Source organism: Drepanopeziza brunnea (assembly GCF_022702325.1).
Source record: "Drepanopeziza brunnea f. sp. 'multigermtubi' strain 214-2 chromosome Unknown ctg14, whole genome shotgun sequence".
Lineage (NCBI taxonomy): Eukaryota > Fungi > Ascomycota > Leotiomycetes > Helotiales > Drepanopezizaceae > Drepanopeziza > Drepanopeziza brunnea.
Genome location: NW_027094077.1, coordinates 1,963,808 through 1,990,532, shown reverse-complemented (window position 1 = coordinate 1,990,532; position 26,725 = coordinate 1,963,808). Strand labels below are relative to the sequence as shown.

The 26,725-nt window shown below is 42.3% G+C and overlaps 4 protein-coding genes across 4 annotated transcripts; 1 reads left to right on the top strand and 3 right to left on the bottom strand.

The window, feature by feature from the left end:
* Positions 1-698: 698 nt before the first annotated feature.
* Positions 699-1,416, top strand: L3040_008106 (uncharacterized protein; the record flags this gene model as incomplete). The annotated part of the gene is made up of 2 exons (XM_066154808.1): positions 699-758; positions 922-1,416. The coding sequence occupies 2 exons, from the start codon at positions 699-701 to the stop codon at positions 1,414-1,416; spliced, it is 555 nt and encodes a 184-aa protein (XP_066010702.1).
* Positions 1,417-1,784: 368 nt separating this feature from the next.
* Positions 1,785-4,567, bottom strand: L3040_008105 (uncharacterized protein; the record flags this gene model as incomplete). The annotated part of the gene is made up of 4 exons (XM_066154807.1): positions 1,785-2,570; positions 2,821-2,927; positions 2,984-3,892; positions 3,940-4,567. The coding sequence occupies 4 exons, from the start codon at positions 4,565-4,567 to the stop codon at positions 1,785-1,787; spliced, it is 2,430 nt and encodes an 809-aa protein (XP_066010701.1).
* A 3,650-nt stretch (positions 4,568-8,217) lies between these two features.
* On the bottom strand, positions 8,218-9,244 carry L3040_008104 (uncharacterized protein; the record flags this gene model as incomplete). Its single annotated transcript, XM_007291904.1, has 4 exons — positions 8,218-8,623; positions 8,686-8,936; positions 9,024-9,124; positions 9,202-9,244. 4 exons carry the CDS (start codon positions 9,242-9,244, stop codon positions 8,218-8,220), a joined length of 801 nt encoding a protein of 266 aa, XP_007291966.1.
* Positions 9,245-10,879: 1,635 nt separating this feature from the next.
* Positions 10,880-13,598, bottom strand: L3040_008103 (uncharacterized protein; the record flags this gene model as incomplete). The annotated part of the gene is made up of 7 exons (XM_007291905.1): positions 10,880-11,054; positions 11,158-11,234; positions 11,290-12,422; positions 12,547-12,764; positions 12,880-13,170; positions 13,268-13,393; positions 13,462-13,598. The coding sequence occupies 7 exons, from the start codon at positions 13,596-13,598 to the stop codon at positions 10,880-10,882; spliced, it is 2,157 nt and encodes a 718-aa protein (XP_007291967.1).
* Positions 13,599-26,725: the final 13,127 nt, after the last annotated feature.

Sequence of the window (26,725 nt, the reverse complement as noted above, 5' to 3'; positions counted from 1 at the left end):
ACGTCTCGTGGATAAACAACCCTTTATCTTATTGATCGTCGATCTAATCAGCGTGCTCGCGCGCTTACGTTAATCTATCGATAGCGTAATCGGAAGTCGAAACTACCCTCAAGGGTGTAGCGATTACGCTTGGGACGTAGTTCTTGTACAGACCAATGCAATGCCGCGGGCAATTTCTCTTTTTTTATATTCACATTCGCTTGGTCAATCGTTTTGGTGGTAAGCCCGTTGGTTGTACAGAGAGAAGTCCTCTTTGCGAGACTTTTGGCCCGGTAACGATTTTGCGAACAGGGAAGAAGATGATGGAGTGAGTGAGTGATAGTGACATCTTGTTTATATACCAGTCTTCTGTGCCGGCTGCTGGGGATGCATCATGCATAGTCAGACAGACCCTCTTCTCCCTTGCCTTCCCCCCCCCCCCCCCCCCCCCTTTATCCTTAAGGCTTAGGTGCGGAACGTACAGCAATGCCAACAGAGTTTAAATAATCCAGTCACCTACCAACTAATTATCTATCTACCAGGGAGTTCGCACGTCTCTGCCGCGTCGAAGTACTACCTATCTCGACAAGACGATCCCCGTCCATCTACGTATGACCTATGATTGATTTCAAAGCTACCATTTGAGCCATACCATTACTTCCCAATACAAGACCGCCACCCGAACCACCGCCATCATCACCATATCCTCGCCACTCGCCATGGCGGACGTTGCTCTAGTCCTGTCCAAGGTCAAAGTATACCAGAACCACCCGATACCTGTCAGTCTCCCTCTCCACAGCTGCCTGCCCCCATCCAGTATGGAAAAAGGAGGATATAATACACACATACACACATATAGACATATAGACGTATAGACATATATGTATAATATAATATAAGAAGACAACAAACATCTGACGCGAATATATCCGTGGAACCCAGGGCCAGCCATTCGCAGACATCTTCCCCATCTTCCGCGATCCCGCGGCCACCGAGGCCGTGGCCAGCCACCTCGTCGACCACATCCGGTCCACGCACGACGTGAGCGAGATCGGCAGCCTCGTGTGCATCGAGTCGCGCGGCTTCTTCATCGGCCTGGTGGTCGCCTCGCGCCTGGGCCTCCCCTGCGTGCCGGTCCGGAAGCAGGGGAAGCTCCCCGGGGAGAAGATCAGCATGGCCTACGATCGGGAGTACGGGCCGGACGTGATGGAGATCAAGACGGACGCCTTCGAGGGCATCGACGGGAAGAAGAAGGTGCTGCTGATCGACGACCTGCTGGCGAAGGGGGGCACCATCTTGGCCGCGAAGAAGCTGGTCGAGAAGCTGGGCATGGAAGTCGTCGAGTGCGTGTTCATCTTTGATATCCCGGCCTATTATACTGTGCTGCAGAAGAAGTTGGGGAATTTGCCGTGGTATGCAATGGTGCACTTGGATTAGAAAACAGGGCAATCATTCTTCAAAGAGAATTTGATCAGGCCCGAGAGATTCCAAACAAACAGACCTCTCGCACCGATCTGAGATATGATAGAAGCTGCCCGCGGTGACTTGGGAGCGCTGCTATTCATGGATAGCGGCTGACAGGTGTCGTATAGCACTGGCTTTTCAAATGCATAATTCACAGCTGTAAAGATACCCGAGAAGATGCGTGGAGTGAAGCAAGCAGAATCACCCATGACTGCAGACATCAAGCATGAACGCCAGGTACAGACAGCACTTGCAACGTTGGCATCGAAAGTTGGAGGTCTCAAAAACAGGACCAGAAAAGCAAAAGAATGCCCAAGACTGATATTCCCAGATATCCAACGCTAAATGTCTAACCCCTTGACACAAAGCCAAAGCACCACGGGCACGACGACATTATCATTACCCCCGGTAAGAGCTGCTTCCGTCAAGCTGGCCACCCACGCCGCAACGCCCGCTTTCCCAATCGTTATAAACCAAGCATCGTTGTTATTTGCCGGCCAGCCTCCGATTCTAAGCCACGCTTTTGCCAGCACCAACGCCAGTCCTACGGCAGTAGCAAATGCCACGCTACCTTCAATGCTTTTGCCGCCACCCCAGAGCCATTTCCGTCGGCCGTATCGTCGTCCAATTAATGATGCTGCTGCATCGCCCATGCCGACGCAGATCACTCCGCTGACCATGCTGACTTCTCTTGTTGGGACCTCCCAGCCGGAGAGGTAGTCGTTGCCAGTCTGAGGGAGTGTCCCGAGAGAGAGCCAAAGGGGTATTGCGCACCCGATGAGGAGAAAGATGTGAGATATTACTACAGGGCCCTTGAGATCCCTTCCATCTACATAGGGCGTAAGGAAGTACGCTAGATGTTTTGATAGTGGCGGCAGTTGAGAAGCTCGAAATAAATCGAGAAGTAGGAAGATCGCTAGCATTAGAGATAGTGCCAATGCTGCGAATGTGGGATCCACGTAAGTGGCAGGGAGAAGCATTGCCACCATCATGAAATGGAAGACTTTGCGGCGAGTATCAACCTCATAAATAGATGACAGTCGAAAGACAGTTGCCAGTCCCGCAATGATGATCGCCAGCCAATATCCGCATAGAATGAGGCGGGTGTTTGCTGGCCCGAAAGATGCCTGTCGTAGATGTTCAACCCATCCCATATAGCAAGAGTCTTCGTGTTCGCGTCCACTCCTCGGAGGTATACATATCCATCGCTGAAGATTATAGCTTATCACTTGCATCCTGAACGATGGCAAGTCACCAAATAGGTACCCCAGAGCCCACCCTATAGGCTCGTTGCCATCCAGAGCAAATCTTTGGACGTATTCCCTGATACCGACGAAGATAATCGCTGCCACACAAAGGTAGACATAGCCTGCGTACAGCCATTTCCGGATAGTGGCCTGCTTTTGCGTGAGGGAAAAGAATGCCTGGACGCTCGAAGAAGTTGCCCTTCTCCTTCGACCCGACGGAGTCCTTTTGCTTGACCTCTGGGGAAGACTAGTCAAAGCAGGAAGCGTATGTCGTCTAATCATGGTAGACAGACCGTTACCGCTCATCTTTACCGCCCCGTTTGTGAAGTTGACCTTTGTTTTGGGATCAATTGCTGATAAGGAGCCACTCCCCTGAGGTTCCTCATAGGCTGACATCTGGTCTCGAGTGTTCAGCTCCAGTCTTGTTGATTGAATTTCAGCAGGTTCGTCCTCCGCGCTTGATTCGCTAAGCGCAGCGTCTTTCCCAAAGACAGTTCTCCCAATATTCCCAAGAGATAATAGTTTCATCACACCCCTTTCGTTCGGGGCACGCCTGAATCGCCACTTTGGGACTCTGGCAAGTGCAACGCCCCATATGAGCACATGTCCACAACTGATCAGCATGCCGACTCCTCCACCCCAAAGAAGGGCTTTCAAAATGGTGGCTTGAGGAGATCTAGCCAGGAGCAATAAGTGGATCAGAGATATCGAAAGTAACTGCAGTTCCGCTGGAAGTAAACTCGTGGTGGTCAAGTAGTGTAATGTGTGGCACAGGGCTTGATGTAGCGGGTACAAAAGAACCAATACCTCAGGGCTCAAGACCCGGTTAATTTGGTTGCCTCTGGTCACAATCTCTCTGTCATGGGCCGTTGAATCTGAGACGAGCATTGGGAGACAGGTCAGAGCCCAGTGAGAGATGTTGGAGCCCTCCAGTCCGCCAGTGGATGGTATAAGCTGCCTAGGGAGCGACGCTATTCCCAGACTTATGCTTGAAAGAAAATTCGTAGGGTTATTTCTCGATAGTATCACAGTGACGAGTATGGTGATCGCGGGGGGGTATATCAGCGCCGCGGGCTCGAACGTTGCCGGAATAGCAATCGGCAAAGGTCTCTTCCATACTTGTGAAGGCTGTAAGTGCCGCAATAATCTCCAAGGGTATGCGGCGACTAGTGAGGTTGATATGAAAAACTGGCATGCCAGTTCTGCCATAGTCAGCACGCCTGGAGCAGGCCACGATTTTGAAACGTACCTTTTCTCCACAAGTATAGGACCTCGCGGACTTGGGAATCAAGACACAGGAGTCCACCGAGGGAGCAGAGGATTGCTGCTTCTGCCGATCTCCTTACCACCTCGATCTTCCGTTTCCTCCCGAGTCTTCGGGCCGCCTGCGTCGCCTCATCCATATCTGTATTGAGAAAGAGTTTCGATTGTTGTTGAAGATACCCATGACTCTTGAAAGTGTTCTCTTCGAGTATGGCCGGCGAAAGGATAGGACTCGGCGAGCCTGATGGGTTGCCGTCGCCACCTCGGAGTCCCTTATGGGGCCGTGCCTTCGGCGCAGGTAATCCCTTGAGGAAATGCTCATCGTCCGCCTCGGTGCCGCTGTCGCTATTCGTTGGATCCCTATATAGCCTTGATGGCACTCTCAGTACCTGCAGGTCTTCATCATCTGTTGTTTGGGTTGATCTCAGGAGCGAATGCTTGGGAGGGATGTTCGCATTCGCATCCGCATTATCGAATCTTTCGGAGCCATAGGCTAACTCGGACTGTTGGCGATGATAGGGATTGGGGGTCCGTGAGAGCCGCCGCGCGGCATCTTCTCGCAATGCCTGAGCATGCGATTGCTGGAGTATGATGGGATTGAGCTGCTCAGCCATCTCGAGGTGGTGGTGGTGGTGATGGTAATGGTGGCGGTGGCGGTGATGGTGATGATGATGGTGATGGTGATGTTGATGGTGATGTTGAGGTGATGGAGTTGGAGTTGGAGTTGGAAGATGGAAGAGCTCGAGGGCCTCGAACCGATCCTATCTCTGCTTCTCTGCTTTTCGTGAAGGTATTTATTTAATTCAATACCCGCGACTGGTATCGAGCTCTCGCAGATAGGAATTCGTCGTGTTGTTGATTAAGAAGAAGGAGAGGAGGCCGAAGGTAGATAAGGAGAGACTGGCCATGGTGATGGGGATGGGATTTCCAAGTCACAGAAACGCCCTGCGCCCAACAATTACCTGTGGAGCGACGTAATCCTGATCTTGGTATTAAGGGTGCGGCGGAGTCGGGCGGAAGCTAATTTTGACCTACTCAAACTTCGCATACGTCACGATCTCCTTTGCTGCTATATACTACGTATATTTAAATCTTTGACATTCCAGCTTTGTAAGTTTTTCTGAATGTAGTTTTTCAATTCATAAAATCCGTGTTTACCAGGCAAAGGTTCAAGTTCTTGATTGTATCATCAACTGGCTAATTACTCGATTTATAATAATTCAGCCTGATAATCAGAGCCGAAATTTCATAAGCAACTTTATATAATATAATTGATATTATATAAAATGGCACGTTAAACATAACATAATTCAATATATTTGAATTAGAATTACAAAATAAATCATAGTGTAAAACCAAATATATATGGAAGTATTATTATATAAAAGATAATTTATTGGATATTTTATTATGAGGGGGAGACCCCCTTAGACCCTCCATTTACCGCGGAGACCCCGGACCCCCTTGCGATTTACTTATATTACTATGCTCGATTAGCCTGAATACGTTTGAATGAATTACGCGTTTTGAAAAAATTAAAAGAAAAAAAAAAGGAAAAGAATGTTACACGTATATATAAGAGCATAGTGTCGGTGCATCAATATCGATACGACTCGGCTGAGGGGAATTGGCAGGCTCGGTTAGCTCGGCTACGGATTGAGCATGCCTGGCTTAGCGTGGCACACCCTCAGGGCCCCCAACTTCCTTGTAAATACTATTATATAGCTAGGTAGTCTCGTGGTTCCTTCTAGTCGTATGCTACCGGTAGAAGGAATCCATTCCCCCGAACCTTAAGGAGCAGACCGAAATCAGATCCTATTTTTACCCATGATTTTGCAATTGCAAGAAGCTACGTGCGCTGCACGCTAGTAATAAGAGCGTGACGCTTTAATCGATCCCCTGCCGGCGATCCAACGCATAGATTTCCTTCTTACTGATTACTACGCGGCTATCAAGGGTCTTTCTATTCTACTATTTACTACGTAGATTATCGTCACCGTTGCTGGCTTATATATAGTAAGCTCGAACTTTTCGATAAGTTCGAAAGATTCTTATTTAGTTTTATTATACTATGTTGCACTTTTCAACATACGGCTTTCTTAGCCTTATTGAAAGCTCATTTCAAAAGAAAAAAGTGGTCCGTGCAGTATTATACAAACGACGTGCTCGTATGAAAAAGATAAGAAAGGTGACCCGTGCACGCGTATTCAAATAACGCGTCGACGCGCTGCGGTAGGTAGCTTATTAAAACAGTGCTACATGATTACCGGTAGATAACTTATCATAACCGCTGATACGTAAAGTAGCTGCCAAGCTACTTGGCCGAATTAAGCTTAGCTATATGATATATTTAATTTGGGCCGATCTCTTTCGAGTATAAGATAATGGAATACGGGCGATTGAAAAGCTTGGCACTCTCAGAAATCCTATCCGACCGGTATAGGATAGTCCTACGTGACTAGATGATCCATAAGCATAATTACTAATATTTATTTATAATCACCTTCAATAATAATTAAATGTTAATCCAAGTTATCATAAAAAGATATCAAAGGCTCTCTTTCATATCGATCACTTTATATATTAATTCGGCGTCGCGAAATCAATCGGATTTCTCTTTTCTTCTTTTCTTTTTTCTTCCTTTTTTTTTTTGGCTGCTTTTGCAAAATATCTTCCAGCTCTTTTTCCAACAATTCTCGCTCTCTTACTACCTCTTTTAGCTTTGCGATTCGAATCTTAACTGCTTCCTTTCTTTCTCTTTTTTTTTCGCTCAATTTCCGCTTAAATCTTTGCTACTTATGAACTTTTAATTGCGATAGCATTAATAGTGGGCCTTGACGTCCCAACTTTCGGGGCCCTTCCCCTAAAGTGGGCGAAAAAAGTCTGTCCCGCTTCAGCGCAAAAAACGGCTTCGGAAAAGTATAAAGAATCATTATTCAAAGTCCCGATAAAGCTCCGTTAATATTTAAACTGATCTTCAGCCTTTTAAACCCTGGAACTTTAGGGAATTCTTAAAAAAAAAATATGGCTAGTATAAAACACGTAATCGAGCCAAGCCCGCAGAGCCTCTTACTACGGTACCTCCGAATGGGTTCTGCTCTTAACATTCTGTAACATTTCATCTGAAATTTTTATTAATAGTCTACTTAAGTGCAATGCAAGCAGCTGTTTTTCTAAGATTTTATTCTTAGTATCAGCCCTGTTAAGTCTAATGCAAGCTATTGTCTTGTTAAAATCTCCCCCCTTCCCTTTTAAATATTGATAATATATTTTAATCGAGATTAATACCAATGTGACGAGCGTCACCAATATGTTTACTTCTACCCATATTCTAAGCGAGAGCGCAGATACCAGCCAGCCAGCCTGCTTGTATATTACCCTTGCTGGTTTGAACTTCTTGCTGGCTTGAATTCAGTTCAAAAACCACTATTTCAAAAAAAAAAAAGAAAAAAAAAAAGATATATCGCTTCTTACATCGCTATCAAAATTCGAATCATCCGGAAGTAGCCTTATATCCATCTTAATGTACAAGCTTCAAGACGAAGCCTTTCCTTGTTTCCTATTAATCAAATGTCAATCTGAAGGACAGACTGCCTGCTATAATAGACAGATTTTCAAATTCGAATGGGAATAAATAGGCAGGTCTGAAGAAAGAACAAGTAAATCATAGAATTGAGACTCATCTTATCAAATCGCAACGATGGCCTCTCTGGGAGCTAAGAGCTTGAGAAAGACGACCTGCCCAAGAGCACCTGAGCCGCTGATAGCGTAGCGCCCTCCTGAGCGGGTAGCTTGCTGGAAATCACGCCGCTTGTTATTTGGATAATTGGCTGGAAGTGAGTTCCTGGAGAGAAATACTGAGCCATATCTTTGGCCTTTCGATGCACCTTTGAGATATATTTCTGATCTGATAGTAGCATACCTATATTGCATACTGATATAACAGACCCTTGCTTGAACCGAATCTAAATCCCTCGAAAGAGCACTGCCTATTCAATGCACAGGCTCCCTCACTCGTTACAGAAGCAGGAGTGGTAATCCCGGATCGAGTATCAATACCAGGACATCTCCAAGATCCGTGGAGAACTGAAGCATGCAGGTAGGGGCTGGTAAGTAGCCAAGGCTTGATCCGTGGTATGAAGCTTGGGTGAGAGTTACTTACGCCGGATTTTCTCAAGCGTAGCTTGGCTTGTAAATCCATTGTTGCTTCCACGTTTCCAGGACTCCGATTTCCAGGCATATATAGGTATATATATGTATACATTTACATGACAATGCAGCACCCATCCAGCTTCTTTAAAATTCTTGGTACAATTTTCTTGGCTAGCTTCTCCAGCTCGTCGTTCTGGTTGTTGTTGTTGTTCTCGTTGCCGTGTTGATTGCCGTGTTGAAAGCCGTGTTGCTGCTGACCATGCTGCTGTTGGCCCTGGTGTTGATGACCGCCCGGATATCCAGCCTGTGGAGGACCGCCCTGCTGGTGCCCTCCATGTTGCTGTCCTTGGTGGCCGCCCGCCGGAGGCATCGTCGCTGGGCCGCCGCTGAGGTTGATATAGATGCGCCCTTGGTTCGCCTCGGTGGCATACTGCAGTCCCAATTCCCGGCATACTTGCTCGACCCTCGGCTTGATCTTCTGAACGTGGTTCACCGAATGGTTGCCCTTCCCGACAATCCTACTCGGCATCAGTCGCAGCCCCCCGGCCCAGCAAACCTCGCCGCCACCCGGTGGACTCACACATGCAAATGGTTCTGTCCATTCTGCTGCGCATAGCGGATCCGCTGCTCTAGAATATCCTCCGCTTCCTCGACAAACTGCCCGTGCAGATCAATCGTGTCGTCCGCAACCCGTCCCGGCGCATTGTTCTCGCGGAAGATGTAGTCGGAGGCCTGCTTGTTGAACTGATCCATCTTCGCCGCGTGGCGCTTCCCCTCCTGACTCAACTGATGCGCCGCCGCTCCATCGCCTCGCTCGTATGCCTGATGCGCCTGTGGATTACACGACGTTAACCTGCGCTCGTGCGATCGGGGGTCCAGCGGTGTGGAATAGGGATGGAGGGGGGGTTCTCAACCCACTTTGTCGAAGCAGGACGCGCGCTTGCCGGCTTCTTGTCGCGCTGCGTCGCGGAGACGGTCGTATTCTGCTTCGGCATCGCCGCTGGTGCTATGATTGAATGCTGCAACGAGCTGTCACTTCACAGTGTCTTCGTTTTTAAACCGCATGCCCAGGGCGGCGCAAGTTGACTCAACGTACCTTTGCCCCCGATACGGGTCAACGGATAGGAAGCGTTAGCCATGAAGAATGAGGGCGACTATAGGACGGATAGAAGGAGAGGACATAAAAAATGTGTTGATGGTCGTTCAACGCGCAAAGTTTGCAGATCATTTGGCTAGCCTCGATCAGCCAGCCTTCAGTGATCTCTTTCCGGGATATGGTTGGAACCATCTCACAACCAACTTCATTCACATTCAGCCTTGCCCCTGACTGACCAGCAGAACCTGACATCGGCCTATTCTATCGAGATTTATATAGGAAAATAAAATTTCACTTTTCTAATAAATAGATGGCCATCTCATAAGTCCATCTAAGGCCATCCGCTTTACTTCATATCCAAGCCGCCCGCCACTCTTGTCTGATAATCGTCGGTTATCTTGAATTAAAATGTAAAAAATCCCGACCTGGCGCACCACCGATCCGGGACACCCACCAACCCAGAGCACCTACTTTTGCCCTTATAAAATCGATATAAAATCAATCACCGATAATATCGTAGTTGCTCTTATATGAAAAGATGCACCGTATGGAATTCAATAGTAACTGATTAAGAAAAATTAAAATTACATGTTGTTGTTCCATTATTATGCTGTGTTAAAGTAGTAAAAATGATACTTTTGATATACTTTTTCTGAGTAGGTATGAGTCCGAGCGCCGACTAAGCTTCCTGATTCTGGTACCGATTTTGGTATAGTTTTACCGTGCGTATATATCAGAATTGCCCTGTAAATACGAGAATGACCGAGGAACACGAAAATCGGACTTCCATCAAAATCCACCAAAAATCCATTTCCCATACCACCAACTTTCCTTTAATGATGATTTCCTTTTGTCACATGATAGATTCACTTATTTCCCGTCGAACTTAGAAGCCGTTTTTTCTTAAAAAAATTAGAGTTGTGGTTATTGTGAGATTTAAAGCGGACAGGTAAAATTTGATTATTTGGGACAGTTTTTAGCTATATCTTCGCTATATTATAATCTTTTGATTTGCAAAAAGAAGATGCATCTTAATACATATAATACACAGTTTTATAGCAATGTTTTCCAAGCATATAAATCTGCATATATATAAATGTTAGTAGTTACAATTTAATAAGTGTTTCGATGAAAGTGTCCCGGGTTTGTGGCGCCGACTTGGCGCAGCCAGGTCGGATTTTTTCATGAATCAAATTTTAAGGTAACCGACGATTCAACTTCTAGATATAACAAATTTACCAAGACCTTCCCATAAAAAGACTATAAGGCCAGATATATCACGACAGGTGGTATTAAACGAAAAGTATGGTATTCCATCTATTTTCCTTCCCAAAAAATTATTTTGCTTGCCTATCGCAAAGATCTAGTTACGAGCTCTCTAGGCGAACGTGTGGGTAGCATGGTTACCAAGATTCATTCTGTTCTCGTGCGTCGACCTTGCTGCGATATAATGTATCCTAGCAGGAGGGAAGCTTCTTGATCTGAAATAATATCCTGCTGCATGTTCGATACAATCGACCTCAACCGTCTGCCATGCAAAATGCGACTATTCTTCAGGTTACGACTCGCAATTTCTTGTTTATCAATATTCTAGCTCTCGGTCGCTGTCTGTCTTCAAAGGAGATCTCAAATTTGAGTTCTCAGCCGCGTAGACTTTGGCAGGGAGATTGGAACAGCATCATAATGCTCGTGTTCCCGATCGTGCAGTGAAGGCGTCCAGGCCCTGCAGACCTTTCTCCAGAACCTCCAACTTCTTGGATAGATCAGCCCTGTCGGTGATAGTGGCGGTATCCTCTGATCCAAGAATCTCCACTTGATCATCGGTAAGGTCCCACGCGACATCCGGAGAGAATCTGCATGGTTGTTAGTCCTCACAACGAACGTTTCATCGGCCACATCCGCTAATGCCTAGATGGCCCGCGGCGATGCTATAGAAGAGATGGAGTCTTGACTTACACCCCTGGAAGCTTCTGAATGAGGGAGGTTTCGACAGCGTTGACACTGACGTCGTCGATAAATTTCTTGAGGGCAACCTGAGTTTGTTAGCATGGTGGACCTTCGCAAGAAACCAACGTTGAATCGGCTTACCTTGTAGTAGGCTGCGGCAACATCAGCAGCGAGCGAGGCAGAGTACTCCTCCACGTCTGGCCTGGTGCCATCTTTTAGTGATGTCAAGAGCTCTTGCAGATCGACATCATCATAACTACCACCAACATCTGCTGTCTCTGAGGTATAGTCACAGATTTCCTCAGATATCCTATCGAAGGCTCGGTCGTGACGTTTGCCTTGAATGAGTTGCACCTGTTTTGTAAGATAGTCATTATATGTGATCGGATGAATGGCAAGATGCGGCTCAAGGAGCTCGTCTAGCTTAGCAATTAAATCCTTGCGGAGTTTGTGCAGTGATGGTTGGACAAGCCATCTCATCAAGAGCGATCGAGTGTTTTCGTCACAGATCTCAGCCAAAATCTTGTTGAAAGTCGTGGCTGCAGCTCCGTGGACCTCTTCGGCCAGGTTCTGAGTGATGCGCACCCAGGGTTTGCACTGACGGCTGAACAGATCTCCAACCACGAGCGGATTGTAGGTACCAGGTAGTTCACGGCCCCGACATTCGACCATGAGCTTCTTAACCTCCTCAAGATACGAGCTTCTCGTGACATATTTCGTGGTCGATTCTCGTAAAGATTCCATGTCATCTTCCACTATTTCTAGAGAGTGCCCGTGCAGCGCCATTCGGCCAGCGTAGATCGTAAGGAGCCTCTGTATATTTGAACGAAGTCGTCTGTCGATAGCATCTTGCTGGCCTGGATACGATGCAAAGAAGGGGTCTGCGTAGACTCCATCAATCGCGGCTTGAATAATAGTAGTAAGTGTGCCACTAATCCGGTGGAGGTAGGTGTGCTTCTCTCTCTGGGAGCTGCGCGCCTTACCCAGCTGCTGGAGTTTGGTAGTGCAGTCCTTTATCCCTTGTTGAACCTCATACTTCACCCCAGGAAGCCCATCGTGAATCTGCTTCCATAATGCGTCACGAAGTCGTTCTCGCAAAGTTCCGATGCCAAGCTGTGAGCGTTCAAGGTTTTGCTCCCAGATAGATTCGGAGAAGAAAGCTGCCTCCTTCTCCTCGTGTTGCTCGGCTGTATCGTCTGCGCTGGATGAACTCTTATTGCGCAAGACATGCCAGCCCAGAGTGAGTTTAACGTTCTCGTTCTGTGCCATTTCGACTAGCGAACCCGGTCAGTAAGTATTTTCTGGGCTAGACTTTCCGAACAAGATAAGAAGTGGCGGAATGGAGTTCCAACAGCGACCGGCACAAAAACATCTATAGCGTCGGCTCGGATCACACACCGTAATATTTTTCACTCTCGGAGCCTCTTTCTATCTTATCTGGCTTTGTGATCAGCCCAAGCGTCCTGGTTCCAGATGGGTCAATCTGCCGAGCGAATTTTGTGACCGGCTGGTTCGCGAAGGGATTGTCCGCTGAAATGACGGCCAGGATGATACTTCTGCGTTGCTTCATGTACGAAACTACCAAATTCTGGACCATTTCAGCGTCGTCGTCCGACCTGTGACAATATCAGGTTGAGCCAGGCAACTAGGGGCATGTACGGAAAGGGTGGCGTAGATGGCAATCGACCCCAGGAAGAAGAAAAAGTGCAATCAAGGGCTATGAAAACTTACTGGTTCTTGTCACTCGCACCAAAGAGACCTGGAAGATCTACTAAGGTCAAGTTGGGGGCATTTGGCGAGGTACTTTCGATCCGCAACACATCATTACTGAAAACCTTGGAGTCGGGGCCAGTTCCGGATAAGCCCATTTCAACTTTCGCGGCCTCGATAATCTTCGGAAAGCTTCGCTGGGCTGTTTCTTTATCGTGGAACTTGAGTAGCTTGACTCTCTCTTCTTCTGACCGACTGGCGGCAGGCTGAATCTGAACTTTGAGCTCGGACTTTTCTCCTCGGCGGAGGATCCTAGGTAAGGGGACATATTAGCGAATGCGAGATGTTGAAATGGATAAAGGGAAATTTTTGAAGCGTCCTGGTCCTTTAGCGACAGAGCAAGACCTACAATTCAGTAGCAAAGCGGGTGCACAGTCCTTCAGCAGTTGGGAAGGCGATCCCCGAGAGAGATTCGAGTGTGGAACTCTTCCCCGAAGACTGACTGCCACACACGATGATTTGAGGAAGATCAACACTAAAGAGCCTCCAGTCAGCAAGCAAATATTTAATTCTACGTGGGGAAGAAATCAAACTCTGACTTACTAATGACTGACACCGTTGGAGCGCAGAGAATCGACAATGTCCAGCAGATCTCGGTGCTTGCTAGATTGAATAAAGCCGGATGTCTTTTGGGATATGTGCTCGGCAAGGTCGCCAACGATCTTGGAAACTTCCCCCATCGGATACGTTCTGCAGGTTTGATGCTGGGCGTTTGTCCCCAGAGTCGTTGCTGTTCAATTGATCAGGCCGAAGACGGTCAGCCAAGTGCAAGATAATCAGGCCTGGAGGACTTTGGGGGCTTAAGTAGAGAGTAAACAAAGAGACTATGGATCAAGGAGAGAATTCCAGTGAAAGAAGTGTGTATATGGTCGAGATAGAAAGGAAGTGAGGTTGGAAGAGACGCAATACCAAGCAATCTACTTCAACCCCTGCGCAGGTTACAAAGTCGGTGCACTGACTATTAAACCTTAAAATAAATTTCTGCTTCGATGGAGATATCATCTTAAAAAGTCATCTGAGACACCAATTTCGCGGAAGCCACTAGCTTAAAGGCAGTGTGGGAATGAAGGGATCGGAGTTAAGGACTCGATCGGGGATAAGGGTGGCCCGTGCACCCTTGGCATAGCAACCACCCATATATAACTGCACCTCGCAGCTAAAATAGCTTCTTTCCTTTCTTAGACTTAACAATACTACGAATGCAACCACTTGCTATTCGTATCAAGTCTTACGTGTGCACCTTATTGTGTAATCAATACTGATTAATAGTTAAATTCATACTTAATTATAGATAAGCTAAATATAAAAAAAAAAAGGTAGTTTTTGCTTTTTTAAAAGTATTAATTACGCTATAAGCAACCGTTAGTTCTTAATAAGTCTAGCGGAAACTTAATATAATTAGCAGTACTATCACTAGTTGTAGCGTCTATCACGCAACTACCGCTAATATAGCGGATAATAAAAACAGAAACCCTTTTTTTCCTTTTCTTTTAAAGAAATCTGTTCGACCTTTAGCAAATAGCTTCGAAGAACTCGAATAGATTCTCCGAAGCAAATTCAAGGTCGACCAAGAGGTATAAGAAGCTAATGATTTCGACCTTTTTAATAAAATTAAATAGACTTAAAGTTGCGTTCACTTGTATATCATTCGAGCTTTCGATATATTCAAAGACGATTATCGCTACGCTACAAATGATAATTTATAAAAGATATATTAAAGCTTTTTCGAAAAATAGACTGAACTATTATTTAAGCTAGGTTATATTATAATTTTAAGTTACTTATATAATCACTTTTTCGTTTATTACGTATAAATAAAAGATTCGAAAAGTAGTATAAGCTATGCTTTAGCTTTTGCTAAACTACTTTATAGATTTACATTTCTCGTATTTCTATTTTACGAAAAAGCAAGACGAGAAAAGCGACTTAGTTTAATAATATATAAACTTGCCGTCAAACCTTTACTTTTCTTTTTACCTTTTATACTTTTTATACCGATACAACTTACTATACGACCACTTCTCTTACCGATACACTTTCAATTGTATCGACCTTTACCTTCGAATAATATACAATTCGATATACTATTCGATAAGCAACCTTATTAATAGCAAAGATAATAAAAGTTTACCTTTGACTTTCGACTATAACTTTTACTACCGTTTCGACTTTTACTTAACCTACTAGTTTATGTTGTGCGGAACAAGCATGGTTCTACCCAAGCTACATGTGACATATTATATGACCTCGCTTAATAGCGCCCTTAGCATACTAGAGCTCTTAAGTACATGTATATAAATCCTGACGAGCTTCTTAAATAAAATATACCAAGCTTTATTCAATCTATAGAATCTCCTTTTAATCTTAATGCTAATAAGCATTATAATTAAGAGCTACATTCGCACTTACGAGCTATTTAGTTAGTCTTTAATAACTTTCGAATTAATCGAGAGCGGATTTTGCAAGTCACTTTAACGTTATCTTATTATAACTTTCATTTTGCAATTTATCTTTTTTTCAATTATATTTATTCTTTACAACCAACACTTACTACTCTTAAGAACTTTAATTAATTTTCAAAAGCTTTAATCATAAAGTCAATTGCTATAATAATAAACGACAAAGTAAAAAAGGTTTTTTTAATTAATAAAACGAACTTTACAAGTCGTAACGACTTTTTAAGATAGATTACGAATTATAAATACTTTATTAAGCGCTTTAGCATAGAATAATACGCATCTCTTCGTATTAGCGTAAAAGAACTTGCTCTTTTTATCGAGTAGATCAGATTAAAAACGAAGTCTGTTATAAAGATAGTAACGGAGCTTAATAACGAATAATTCTAAGAATAGGACCGCTAACGAAAGGCTTAAAAAGAACTATACTTAAAAGCTTTTGCAAACGATTTTAACAGACTTTTAAAGCTAAAAGACGTTGAGTTCGAAGACGTCCGAAAAGCGTATAACGATAATATAAAAGAATACAACTTCGCTATAAACAACTAAAAAGTCTTAAGTAACAAGAGCAATCAAATTATAAATTAAATTAAAAAGACGGTTAAGAGCTTTATTCTCGAGGAAGCGATCTTGGCGGCTTTAAAAAAAGATAATACTTTTATTTAATTCTTAATAAAAAAGCTTTAAGAAATATACCGTCTATCCGACTCGAGCTTTAAGCTATCGATAATACGAGATTATAACAAATTCTTATAAGCAGCTAAACAAAAAAGCGTCTTTTTAACGGTATAGATCAAAGAACATCGAGCTATTTATAAATTAGCGAAGATAAACAACTTTTACGAAACGACGAGTATACTCGCGATAAAAGCATTCTTAAAAGCTATTAGCGAAAAATGATCATTAACTTAAGCGTCGCTAAAGCTCGCAAAGATCATTCGAAACGACGAGCTATCATTGCCTTAAAAGCGCACCTTTTACGACTACTTTAATTAGTACGAAAGCTAAGTCGAAAAAAAGACGAGCAATCCGAACTTTAACTTTTTTAACGTATTCGCTACTTTCGAAGATCAAACTATTCGCAGCATTTCCGGAAGTGATAAAGCTAACGACACTGCTTTTAAGCAGTCCGGTAAACGCTCCGATAGCTTTAAAAGACTTATTAAAAGTTTTAAATGCTCGTGCTTTAAAAAGAGAAACTACTATTAAAACGCAATCAAATATAAGATCTTTCGTTATTGCTTTAACGGTTTTAACGAAAGTGGATTCGCAAAGCCGAATCGAAATGATATCGTCGCTATAAAAAAAAGGCTTTAAAAGCTTAAGTTTAAAGCGCTTTAAAAAGAAATCACGAAAGAAAGGTAAGCACAAATTTAAGTCGATAAAATCGTTTTAAAAGGCAAAAAGAAGCAATCGAACGATAGCGATAAGTTAAAATACTTTAAAAAAGTATTAATAATTATTATCGATCTTAAGCTCTTTAGCACGCTCGATAATCTTGTCTTTAACGGTCTTTATAATACGGCTAACAATAAGCATTAGCTATCTAATAGCACTCTTCTCGATAATTACGGCGCTACTCACTTTATTAACGATAAAAATCTTTTAATGCTAAAATCAATTTAGCGCTTTCGCTTAACCGACTTTATCGAAGCTAAAACGAATAGTCTTTTAGTCGTCGGGCGAAAGACTAAAGTCTTTAAAAAAGCTTTAAACGGACTAAATAAAGCTAAGATAAAGAATTTGAAGTTAAAGAACGTCGCTATCGTTAAAAGGTTTAATATTAATATTATCTCGAAAGCTTTTTTAAGCAAAGCTAGCGTATAGTACTCGAGATATAACGCAATTCTCCGCTATAAGAAAGTCAAGGAAAGCGTCGTATTAAGAAAGTTAAAAAGGAAGTTTAACTTTACGTTTTTTAAATACAAGCTATTCAATTATTCTTTGCTTTAATTGATTCGTAGCTCTTTTTGTTTAATAATATTCTTTACAACTTAAAAGCGTTTGTAAACACGTTATAAATTCTAAAAGAGCAGTGTCTTCCGAGCTTTAAAAAAAGATTTATCGATACTTTAGCATTTACGAACAAGTTATTTAAGCAAAAAAGCTTTCGAAGCGCTAGCTTATAACGCTAAAAAGGTAAGACTTAAAAGAATTATTAAAGTTAAATGTAAAGCATGTGCTATTACGCACGCTTAATAAGTTATATCTCGTCGCACGTTAAATAATAAAGCAACTAAGCTATTTTATAAGATCGCTTAAAATTTATTCGACTTTTTTAACGGTTTTAACGAAAGCAAATAATTGTTAATAATTAAGAATGAATATAATAAAAAGCTATTCGGCTTTATATTAAAAGACAAGTTACAATTAACGGTTATAAAAGTGTTAAAGGAATTTAAAGCATAAACGAGACGCAAATACGGTCTTTTAATAGCTATTATACGTTATAATAACGATTTTTCGGTAATCGTAATCAACGTTATCAATTCTATCGAATATCAAAAATAAGCGAAAAAAGTTAAGATCGAGTTAAAGCTTTTATTATCTTTTAATTACGAACTTAATAAAAGAGCCGAAAAGGCTAAAAGAAAAGTAATAAAACGGTCTATCAAAATGAGAGTAAGAGCAAGGCTCTTAAAGAAGCTTTAGCTTAAAACTATACTAACCGTTATCTACTTTTATAATATAACACCGAAAGCGAAAAGCTTTATAAAAAGTCCGAATGAAGTGCTATAGCTTTAGTTCAAATAATATTTTAAGTAATACGATCTAGCGATCTTTATACGGATCGATATCGATTTAAGACTAGATTATAGCGGTTTAGTTGCGTATAGCGCTCGTGCGTACTTAATAATCAAAGACCGAAAAGCTCTTCGCAATAAAAGAGCTTTTAAAATTAAACCGAAAAGACATATAAGCTACTTGATTAGATATATAGCTTTTAATATATATAAAGTCTATGTTCTTATGCTTTATAAAGTGATTATTATACGCAACGTAACGTTCGATAAGACTTAATTCTTGTGACGACCTTAAGCGATTACCTGAAGGAACTCACGGGAGCGCGAGGTTCACATGGGAGCTTAAGAGAATCTCAAAGTAATGACTTAGAATCAACAACTATCGAGTGTAAAGGTCGAAGGTAGCTGAGGTCTATATACACGAAGGTAGAAGCGCCAAGGACTCGTGAACTATGGTTCATGGGTCAAAAGCGGGGAATAAGAGAATACGAAGAATACGAAAGGAAAAAGGAAAGAAATAGCTTAGCGCATGTGAGGTGCGTCCAAGAGACTTGGCGTGTCGTCACACTACTCTTTCGTCCGAAAAAAGCTCGTCCTCGAGCGTCTATCTATTGCTTTATTATTACTCAAGTGATCGTAGTTATCAACACTGTCCGAATAAGCTTTAATCTAGTCGAAGAGCTTCGCGGGAGGGCCGGGAAGCTCCTTGTGTTTTAAGTGGAAGTCACGTACCTTAAAAAGAGCGTACATGAAGTCGAAAGCGGGATACCAAGTAAAGTCAATGTCGCGGCCGAGCTAAGAAGCGCGGTACTCGAAGTGCTTCTTGGTTTAGCGCACGGCTAAGATGTTCTCTACTTCGTACTTAAGTTCGCTAGTGATATTAATCGGGTTAGGTTCAAAAATGATTTGCTCGAAGGTAAGGTTATTAAAAGCTTTTCGTAGCCGTCCGGGGTAAAAGACTGAGTGAACCTTCATTGATTCGAAGAGCTTGAGTTTGAAGCTGCTATAGACGTTGTCGGTAACCTCGAACGGTCCGTTCGTAAGGTTATCGAGCTTCTTTGATGGTCGAGAAGTAAAGAACGAGCGCATATCTAACTAAACCTTATCATTAACGTCGAAGTCAACCGGGCGCCTTGATTTATTAGCTTGTTTAGCTATGCGGTCTTGGGCGCGCTAGAAGTGCTCTTTAGCGAGGTTCCAAGCTCCGAGGTGGCGGTTGGCGTAAGCGCGAGCTTCGTCTTGGTTGAGCTTGCGAGAAAGGGTTTGGTCGTCAAGTCGTTCCAAGCTTTAATTCCAGGTGGTCCGGAGAGCGTAGCCGTGAATTACCTTAAAGAGAGAGAGGCCGCCGAAAGAGTCGTGAAGGAGCGTCAATTAGGCGAAGTCTATTATAAAGAGGAACTCGCTCCAATCGTCTTGGTAGTAGCTTACGAAAGGACGGAAGCGCTTTTGCAAGTACTAGTTATAGATTTCGGTCTGACCGTCAGTCTTAAGGTGTGCGGCGGTGCTGAAAGTCAGTTTGGTGCCGAGGATTTTATTGAATTCTTTCTAGAACTCAGACTAGTATTAAGGTCTTCTATCAGAAGTCAGCGTTAAAAGAGCTTTAAAATACTTATAGATATAGTAGATATAGAGCTTGGCGAAGCCTTTAGCGTCGATGGACTTGTGATAAAGGATCGAGATTGCTTGCTTAAAGAAGCGGTCGATTATTACAAAGACGTTGTCGTAGCCGTGTTTGTCTTTATTAAAGCTATAAAAATCCATAGTAACGTGCTTTTAAAAGCGCGAAAAGATCGGGAGAGGTTGGAGCAAGCCAGGTTTCTTATCGCGGAGCACTAAAGCTCGTCTGTAAGCGTAGCAGTTGCGGCAGTATTAGTTAACGAATCTGGCCATACCGTGCTAGTAGTACTGTGCTGCAAGAAGCTTGTAGGTTTTGCGGGAGCTGGAGTGTGCTGTAAATACCTGGTCGTGGACTTTTCGGACGAGTAACGAGCGCAAGTTTTAGACGTCGAAAACTAATAAGCGGCCGTTATAAAGCAGCAGGTCGCTTTTTATAATGAGTTTGGCCCGTGAACCGTGGTTCACGGGTAAGGACTCAGCTCTAGAAGCTTGAATTCGAAGTGCTGTGAAACTAAAGGCGGTCCGATTGGCTTTTAAGACTTGGTCAATAACTCGGAATGTCGGTAAGAGCTTTGCGATCTCTTCGATAATGACGGCGGTCTTCGAGGGCGTAGGTTAGCGTAGCTCTTCGGTCAAGAGTCGTAGGTTAACGTTGTCGGCGCGGAGCAGCGTTTGCAAGCGTTAGGTGCGCTTAAGGCTGTTTTAAGAAAAGAGCTTTTTAGTGCGACGTATTAGCGCGTCAGCCAGAAGGTTGTCTTTACTTGGTCTGTACGTGATAATGAAATTGTAGTCGGAGAAGAGCTTTGCTTAGCGTGCTTGACGAGCGTTAAGAGTCTTGGAGGTCATGAAGTACTTTAAGGCTTTGTAGTCGGTGATTACTTGAACCTGGTGAAAGGAGCCGGCGAGTTCGGCGCGGAAATTATTAAAGGAGCGTATAATGGCCAGCATCTCTTTGTCGTAGACGACGTAGTTAAGCTTAACGGGAGCTATAGTTTTAAAGTAGTAAGCGACTGGTAGCTAGTCGGAACTATGCTTTTAAAAGAGGACTAAGGCGACTACGCCGTCGGAAGCGTTAATCTTTAACATATAAGAGAGGTTTTGGTTATAATGCTATAAGATTGGCGCAATAGTCAAAGCGAGCTTTAAAAGGTCGAAGCTTCTTTGATACTAAGAATTGAATGAAAAAGGAACGTTAGCTTTAGTTAAGTGCATTAAAGGCTTTGCGATTACGCCGTAGTCTCGAATAAATCGACGGTAGAAGTTGCAAAATCTAAAGAAGCTTTAAACGCCTTTAACGGTCGTAAAAAGCGTTCAATGCTTTATTATCGACGTCTTATCCGGATCTACCTTTAGGCCTTCGGTAGAAATGATAAAGCTTAAGTATTTTACTTTAGTTATGCTGAATTCGCATTTTTTGATGTTAGCTTAAAAGCTAGCGTCGTCGAGTCGTTAAAGGACTTAGCGAACGTAATAGGCGTGCTTTAAGAGGTCGGAGGAGTAGATCAAGATATCGTTTAAATATGCCGTGCAAAAGATATCTAAAAAGTCGAAGAAGAGGTCATTTATATAGCGTTAGTAAGTGGCGGGTCTATTAGTCAGTCCGAATAAGAGAACCTTGTACTTATAAGCACCGTAGCGTGTCTTGAATGTTGTGAGCTCCTTTGAAGCTGGGTCTATTCGTATTCTATAAAAAGCTTGCCGAATGTCGAGTTTCGTAAAGATTTTAGCTTTTAAAAGACGTACGAAGGTTTTATCGATCAAAAGGAAAGGGTATCGATCTTTACGAATGAAGTTGTTTAGCGCGCGGAAGTTAATACAAAAGCGGAGGGAATCGTCTTGCTTCTTAGCAAACAAGACTGGAGCTGTAAATAACGCTATTGAAGGTTCGATAAAACCTTTGTTAAGATTGTCGATAAGGTAAGCTTTAATAAGCTTTAGCTCAAGGATCGACATCTTGTACAATAATAAGTACCGAAGCGCTTTCTCTTTTCTTTCGAGAAGCTCGATTTTGTGGTCGTAAGGCCTGTGTAGTGCTAGCACGTTGCTAGCGGCCTTGAAGAATACGTATGCGTAATCGGAGTATTCGAAAAGGATAGGAAGGTCGTTAGTAAGCTCTGATAGTTCCGCTGCAAAGTCAATGGCAAAGATAGAGCCGTTAATGAAGCGTGTTAGCGATGCTTGGTAATCAGCTTGAGTAAAAGCAATCGTCTAACGCTCGGAGATCAAGCAATCGAGCTCGTAAAGAGACGTAAAGAATAGTTTTACGTCTTTTTAACGAGCGATTATATAAAAAGCGTGTTCGGAAACGCCGTTGATTTTAAAGTTTCTATTGATTTTGTGCTTAAATGTTTAGCGGGAGCGTTTGATAAGTAAGAGAGGTTTTACGAAAGCGATATCGGTTGACACAAGCTCACGGTTCATTTAAGACATTGATTTAACGTAATCCTTAGAAAAGGTGTTTTTCGTAAAGCGAAAGAGTGACGGCTTTACGAAAAGGTGAATAAAAGAAAAAGGTTCAACGATCTTAAAAGAGGAAGCGAAAAGAGGACGATTCCGAAGAGAAAGAGGTGATTCAGCGACTATTATTGCTGCTTGATCCGTTCGTGAACTATAGTTTACGAATGAATTAGCGTCGTAAGCTCTTTAAAAGCGGTCTAGGGCTCGATCACGCTTGTTGGCGTCGTATTAATAACGAGCGTTTATCTTACGCTAGTTAAGGTGTATAATCTCAATAGGTTTAGCGTAAGTGGCGGTCGAAAGGTTAAAACGAGGCTAATAGAGCTTGCGGCGAGCGCAATCAAAAAGAATCTAGTGCTTAGCTAGCTATGCTCGTCCGAAGATCACGTTATGATTCTTAAAGTTGATGATAAGAAAAAGAGTAAAGGATTAAACGCGCTTATTAACCGTAAGATTAAGAAGTGCAAAATATAAGATAATGGCTTTACGAGCTTTATTGTATGACTTGATAAGGAATAAGGCCGAGAAAGGTTGAATCAAAGGTTTAAAAAAGAAAGAAAGCGATTTAAGTAGCGCTAAGTCAATCAGCGCGTACTTATTAGCTCTTGAATCGAGCAAAGCAGATACCTTGTACGAAAAGCCATTCTTGGTAAGGGTGACGGGTATAATCATAGCTTTGCTACCAAGAAGCTTCGTGAGGTCGAGGTATCGCATATCTCGAAGCTGGCTTAAGAAAAAGGCTTTGCTTAAGCCTCGACGTTTCCTTTATTATCGGAAGCGTCGGGGTCAGCAGGAGGGAGCTCTTGGTGATCCTTAAGAGCGTCGGAGTAGGGCCCATCGTCCGAGTCATCCGAATAAGGGCCGTATTCGAGTCTAGCGCCGTATTCTATCTCGTTGACTAAGTAATAGCGGAGGAGCTTTAGCGTATTCGGGTTTTTGCGAGACGATCTAAGGGTTTTGATTGCTGACTTAAAAGCGTTTCCGAAAGAAGAGAATTTGTTAAATCGATTAAATCGATCTGCATTAGCGCTAAGGCTGTTAAAGGTTTAGCGCTAAAAGGTAAGGAAAGAGATAAAGGCTAAGCTACCTTAGCGGTTCTCGTAATAAGTGATTTGCTTGACCGCTGCTCCTTAAGCCGAGCGGGATTCGGTACGAGCTCTATTATAAGAGCTCTTCGCGAATTAAGTATTATACTTGGCTTGTGGAGCATCGTAGAGCCTTGCAGACGCGTATTGGCCAGCAGCCAATTGTTAGACGGCGGTCTGAAAGTCCTTGAAAGTTATAGTCTTAGCAAATTCTAAATAAAGCTGGTCGCGCAGCGTTTTAATAATCTTAGAACGCAAAGCTTTACGTAATCGGTCTTCGTCCTTGATTTCGGCGGTAGCGGCAAGCTTCGAGAAAACAAAGTAGAAGTCTTAAAATTGCTGGTTAAGCCTTATATAAAGTTTTTCGAACTTAATTAACGCTTTAGCCTTTTTAACGAAGTCGTTCAAGAACTCGAAAGCGATCTAGACGAGTTCCGAGGCGATTACGGGGTTGCTACGATCCATGACTAAAAGGGCTAAGAACAGGTGGGCTGTTCTTTCGGTTTAATCAAGGACGTAGTTCTTGCGTTAGCGTTTTGTAAAGAAGTATTCTTCGAAAGCTTTTAAGTTGTCGAAGACGCGGGCTTGCTAGTGACGTGCTCGGTAGCTTACGCCGTCTAAGAGCTTCTGTTCAAGGTTAAGGATCCGCTCGATACGAGCGCGACCTTAGGAAGCTAAAGAGGAAGCTTTAAGGGTGTTGAACTTAGCTAGAGTGCGAGAGTTGGTTAGCTTGTGAAGAGAAGGTGGTTCATCGTCGTCGGCGAAAAGGCGGCGAAGGTTAGCGGTTCTATAAGTAAAGGGAGTAGCTTGGGGGACCGAGGGCTTGTATGGCTCTTTGCCTTTAGAATTATCTTCGAAAGAAACTTAAAAAGGCTTTGACGGGCGTTCCGTAGTTAGCAAGACCGCTTAAAGCTGGTCTAGTTCCTTTCGAGCTCGACGGGCTTCTTTTTCAGCCCTTTCGGCGAAGGTTTTTTGTTCGCTAGCGCTTTTATCGAGCTTTTCGTTGCGGGTTTTCATGTTTGCGAAGAGCTTTTTGAGCTTAGCGGCCTCTCGTTAAGACTAAAAGAGAGCTTGGTATTGGGCCAAAGCTTCCTCGGGGTTAGTAAGGGCCGAAAGATTATCTTTATCGTCTTGCTTATTAATAGCTTCTTTTTAAGTAAAAGGAACTGCTGGTTGGGCCGTGAAGGAGGAGGAGGGAGCTGCTGGAGCAGCTTTAAAAGGTGTGCGAGAGATTTTGCTCGCGGAACGAAGGTTGCTGTATTATATAAGTGCTATCTTTTAAATTGTACTTAGAATAAGCCTTCTCGTGACCGTTGGAGTCGTCTGAATGTTTTTTGACGTCTAACTACTAAAGAATTCTAAAAAGAAAGAATATTATTAAAGCCGTTCTCGGCGGAGTAAGGTAGTTATTAATAATGTAACGACCTTAAGCGATTACTTAAAAGAACTTACGAGAGCGCGGGGTTCATATAAGAGCTTAAAAGAATCTTAAAGTAATGACTTAAAATTAACAATTACCGAGTATAAAGGTCGAAGGTAGTTGAGGTCTATATATACGAAAGTAGAAGCGCCAAGGACTCGTAAATCATAGTTCATAAGTCAAAAGCGGGGAATAAGAGAATACGAAGAATACGAAGGGAAAAAGGAAGGAAGTAGCTTGGCGCATATGAGGTGCGTCCAGGAGACCTGGCGTGTCGTCACAAATTCTATCTTAAAAACGAAGAAAAATCGGTCGGCCAACTGATTAACGAGATCAAAAGCATTGTTATTAAATTAAAAGATATTAAAGACTTTAATCAAATAAAAGACGCTTTGTTTAATATAAAAAACGTTATAGATAATCGCTTAAAAAAAACGAATGCAGCTGATATAAAGAGTGATTAGCCGTCAGACCTTATAAAGGTTAATTTAAAAAGATCTAGTTAAAGCTTAAAGAATGCGACCTTATTTAATCCGAGCGATAAACAAACGTTAAGAGCTTTAACTCTAATTAAAAACCTTATAAATACGTTTATATTAAAAGCAATTGTTTTACGAAACGATCTAATAAACTTTAACGATTCGAACTATACCGCTAACCGTTTCGCTAGCTCTTTAGCTAAAAGCAAAAGCGAAGGTGTCCCAAGACTGCTAGAAGCAAAGAAGAGCACCGTAAACGAGCAAAAACTTAGCTTTAATAAAAGAGCGCGCAAATCATACTTTTAAGTTGTTATTTAAAGCTAAAGCTCGGAAGGCCAAGCTATAAGCCGACTAACGAAAGCTTTTACGTCAACAATCGGCGGAGATTTAAACCGAATAATTAAAGAAGAGCTTTTAAACCTTTTTAAAGCGAGCATTAATAATAAGAAATTAGATTATAAACATTTTAAATAAAATTCCGACTCTAATAAAGAGCATTCACTTATTAATAGCTGTATTAAAAAACGCGCAAAGATATACGCAAGTGTTAATAAGCTTTTTTTAAATAATTCTTTCGCTGATTCGAATCGCTATTCGCGCGTCTTAAATTTTATATCGACGTTTTAAGTTAATAGCGATTTCGTGCGCAAAGATAATAAAGATTACGAAACATTATACGCTATTATAATAGCTGCTACCTCGTTTAAACTGTCATTAGAACAACTTAACTCGTAAGAACGAAAACATCTAAAACCTTTTACTTATTAGAAAGAGCTATAACGATACTTATATAATAAAGAATTTAAGGACGGAGCTCTTATAAAGCTGAATAATCTAAAGAAAAAGAATTGCTAGAAAATGATTCTCGAGAGCGAAGCTAAATTAAAACTTATATCTCTTAAGTAAGTGTTTATATACAAGACTAGCTCGTCTAAAGAGATCGTAAGGTTTAAATCGAAAATTATTATTAAAAGTGACTTTTAAGACGAATCTATTATCTATTCAACTTACGCGGCTACGCTAGCAGCTAGATCTTTTAAGATTATAATAATTATAACAATCGAATTTAACTTAAAAGTAAAACAATTCGATATCGTTAACGCTTTTATCAACGTTATAAGATATACGGATAGCGTCTTAATTACGTGTTATCTTTTTGACGGTTTTAAGCAAAAAAGTATACTCGTAAAAGTCGATAAAGCTTTATATAAACTTAGAAACTCGCTAGCTTTATAGTATTTCGACTTTATAAGCATATTCGACAAATTAAAGCTTATATTATTTAATAAAGAACCGTGTATTTTTACGAATTTAAACAAAACGATCTTCATAGCGTTTTACGTAAACGATATTTAAATTATATATTATCACTTTAATCTTTTTAAAGCGCAAAAGATCATTAACGGTTTTAATAAAACGTACGAGATCGAAGCGATAAAAGATATTAAATAGTTTCTTAATATAAGAGTCGCTCGAAACCGTTAGCGAAGAACGCTAACGCTTATGCACGACGCTTATATTAAAAAAATAACTAAGAAATTCGAACTTA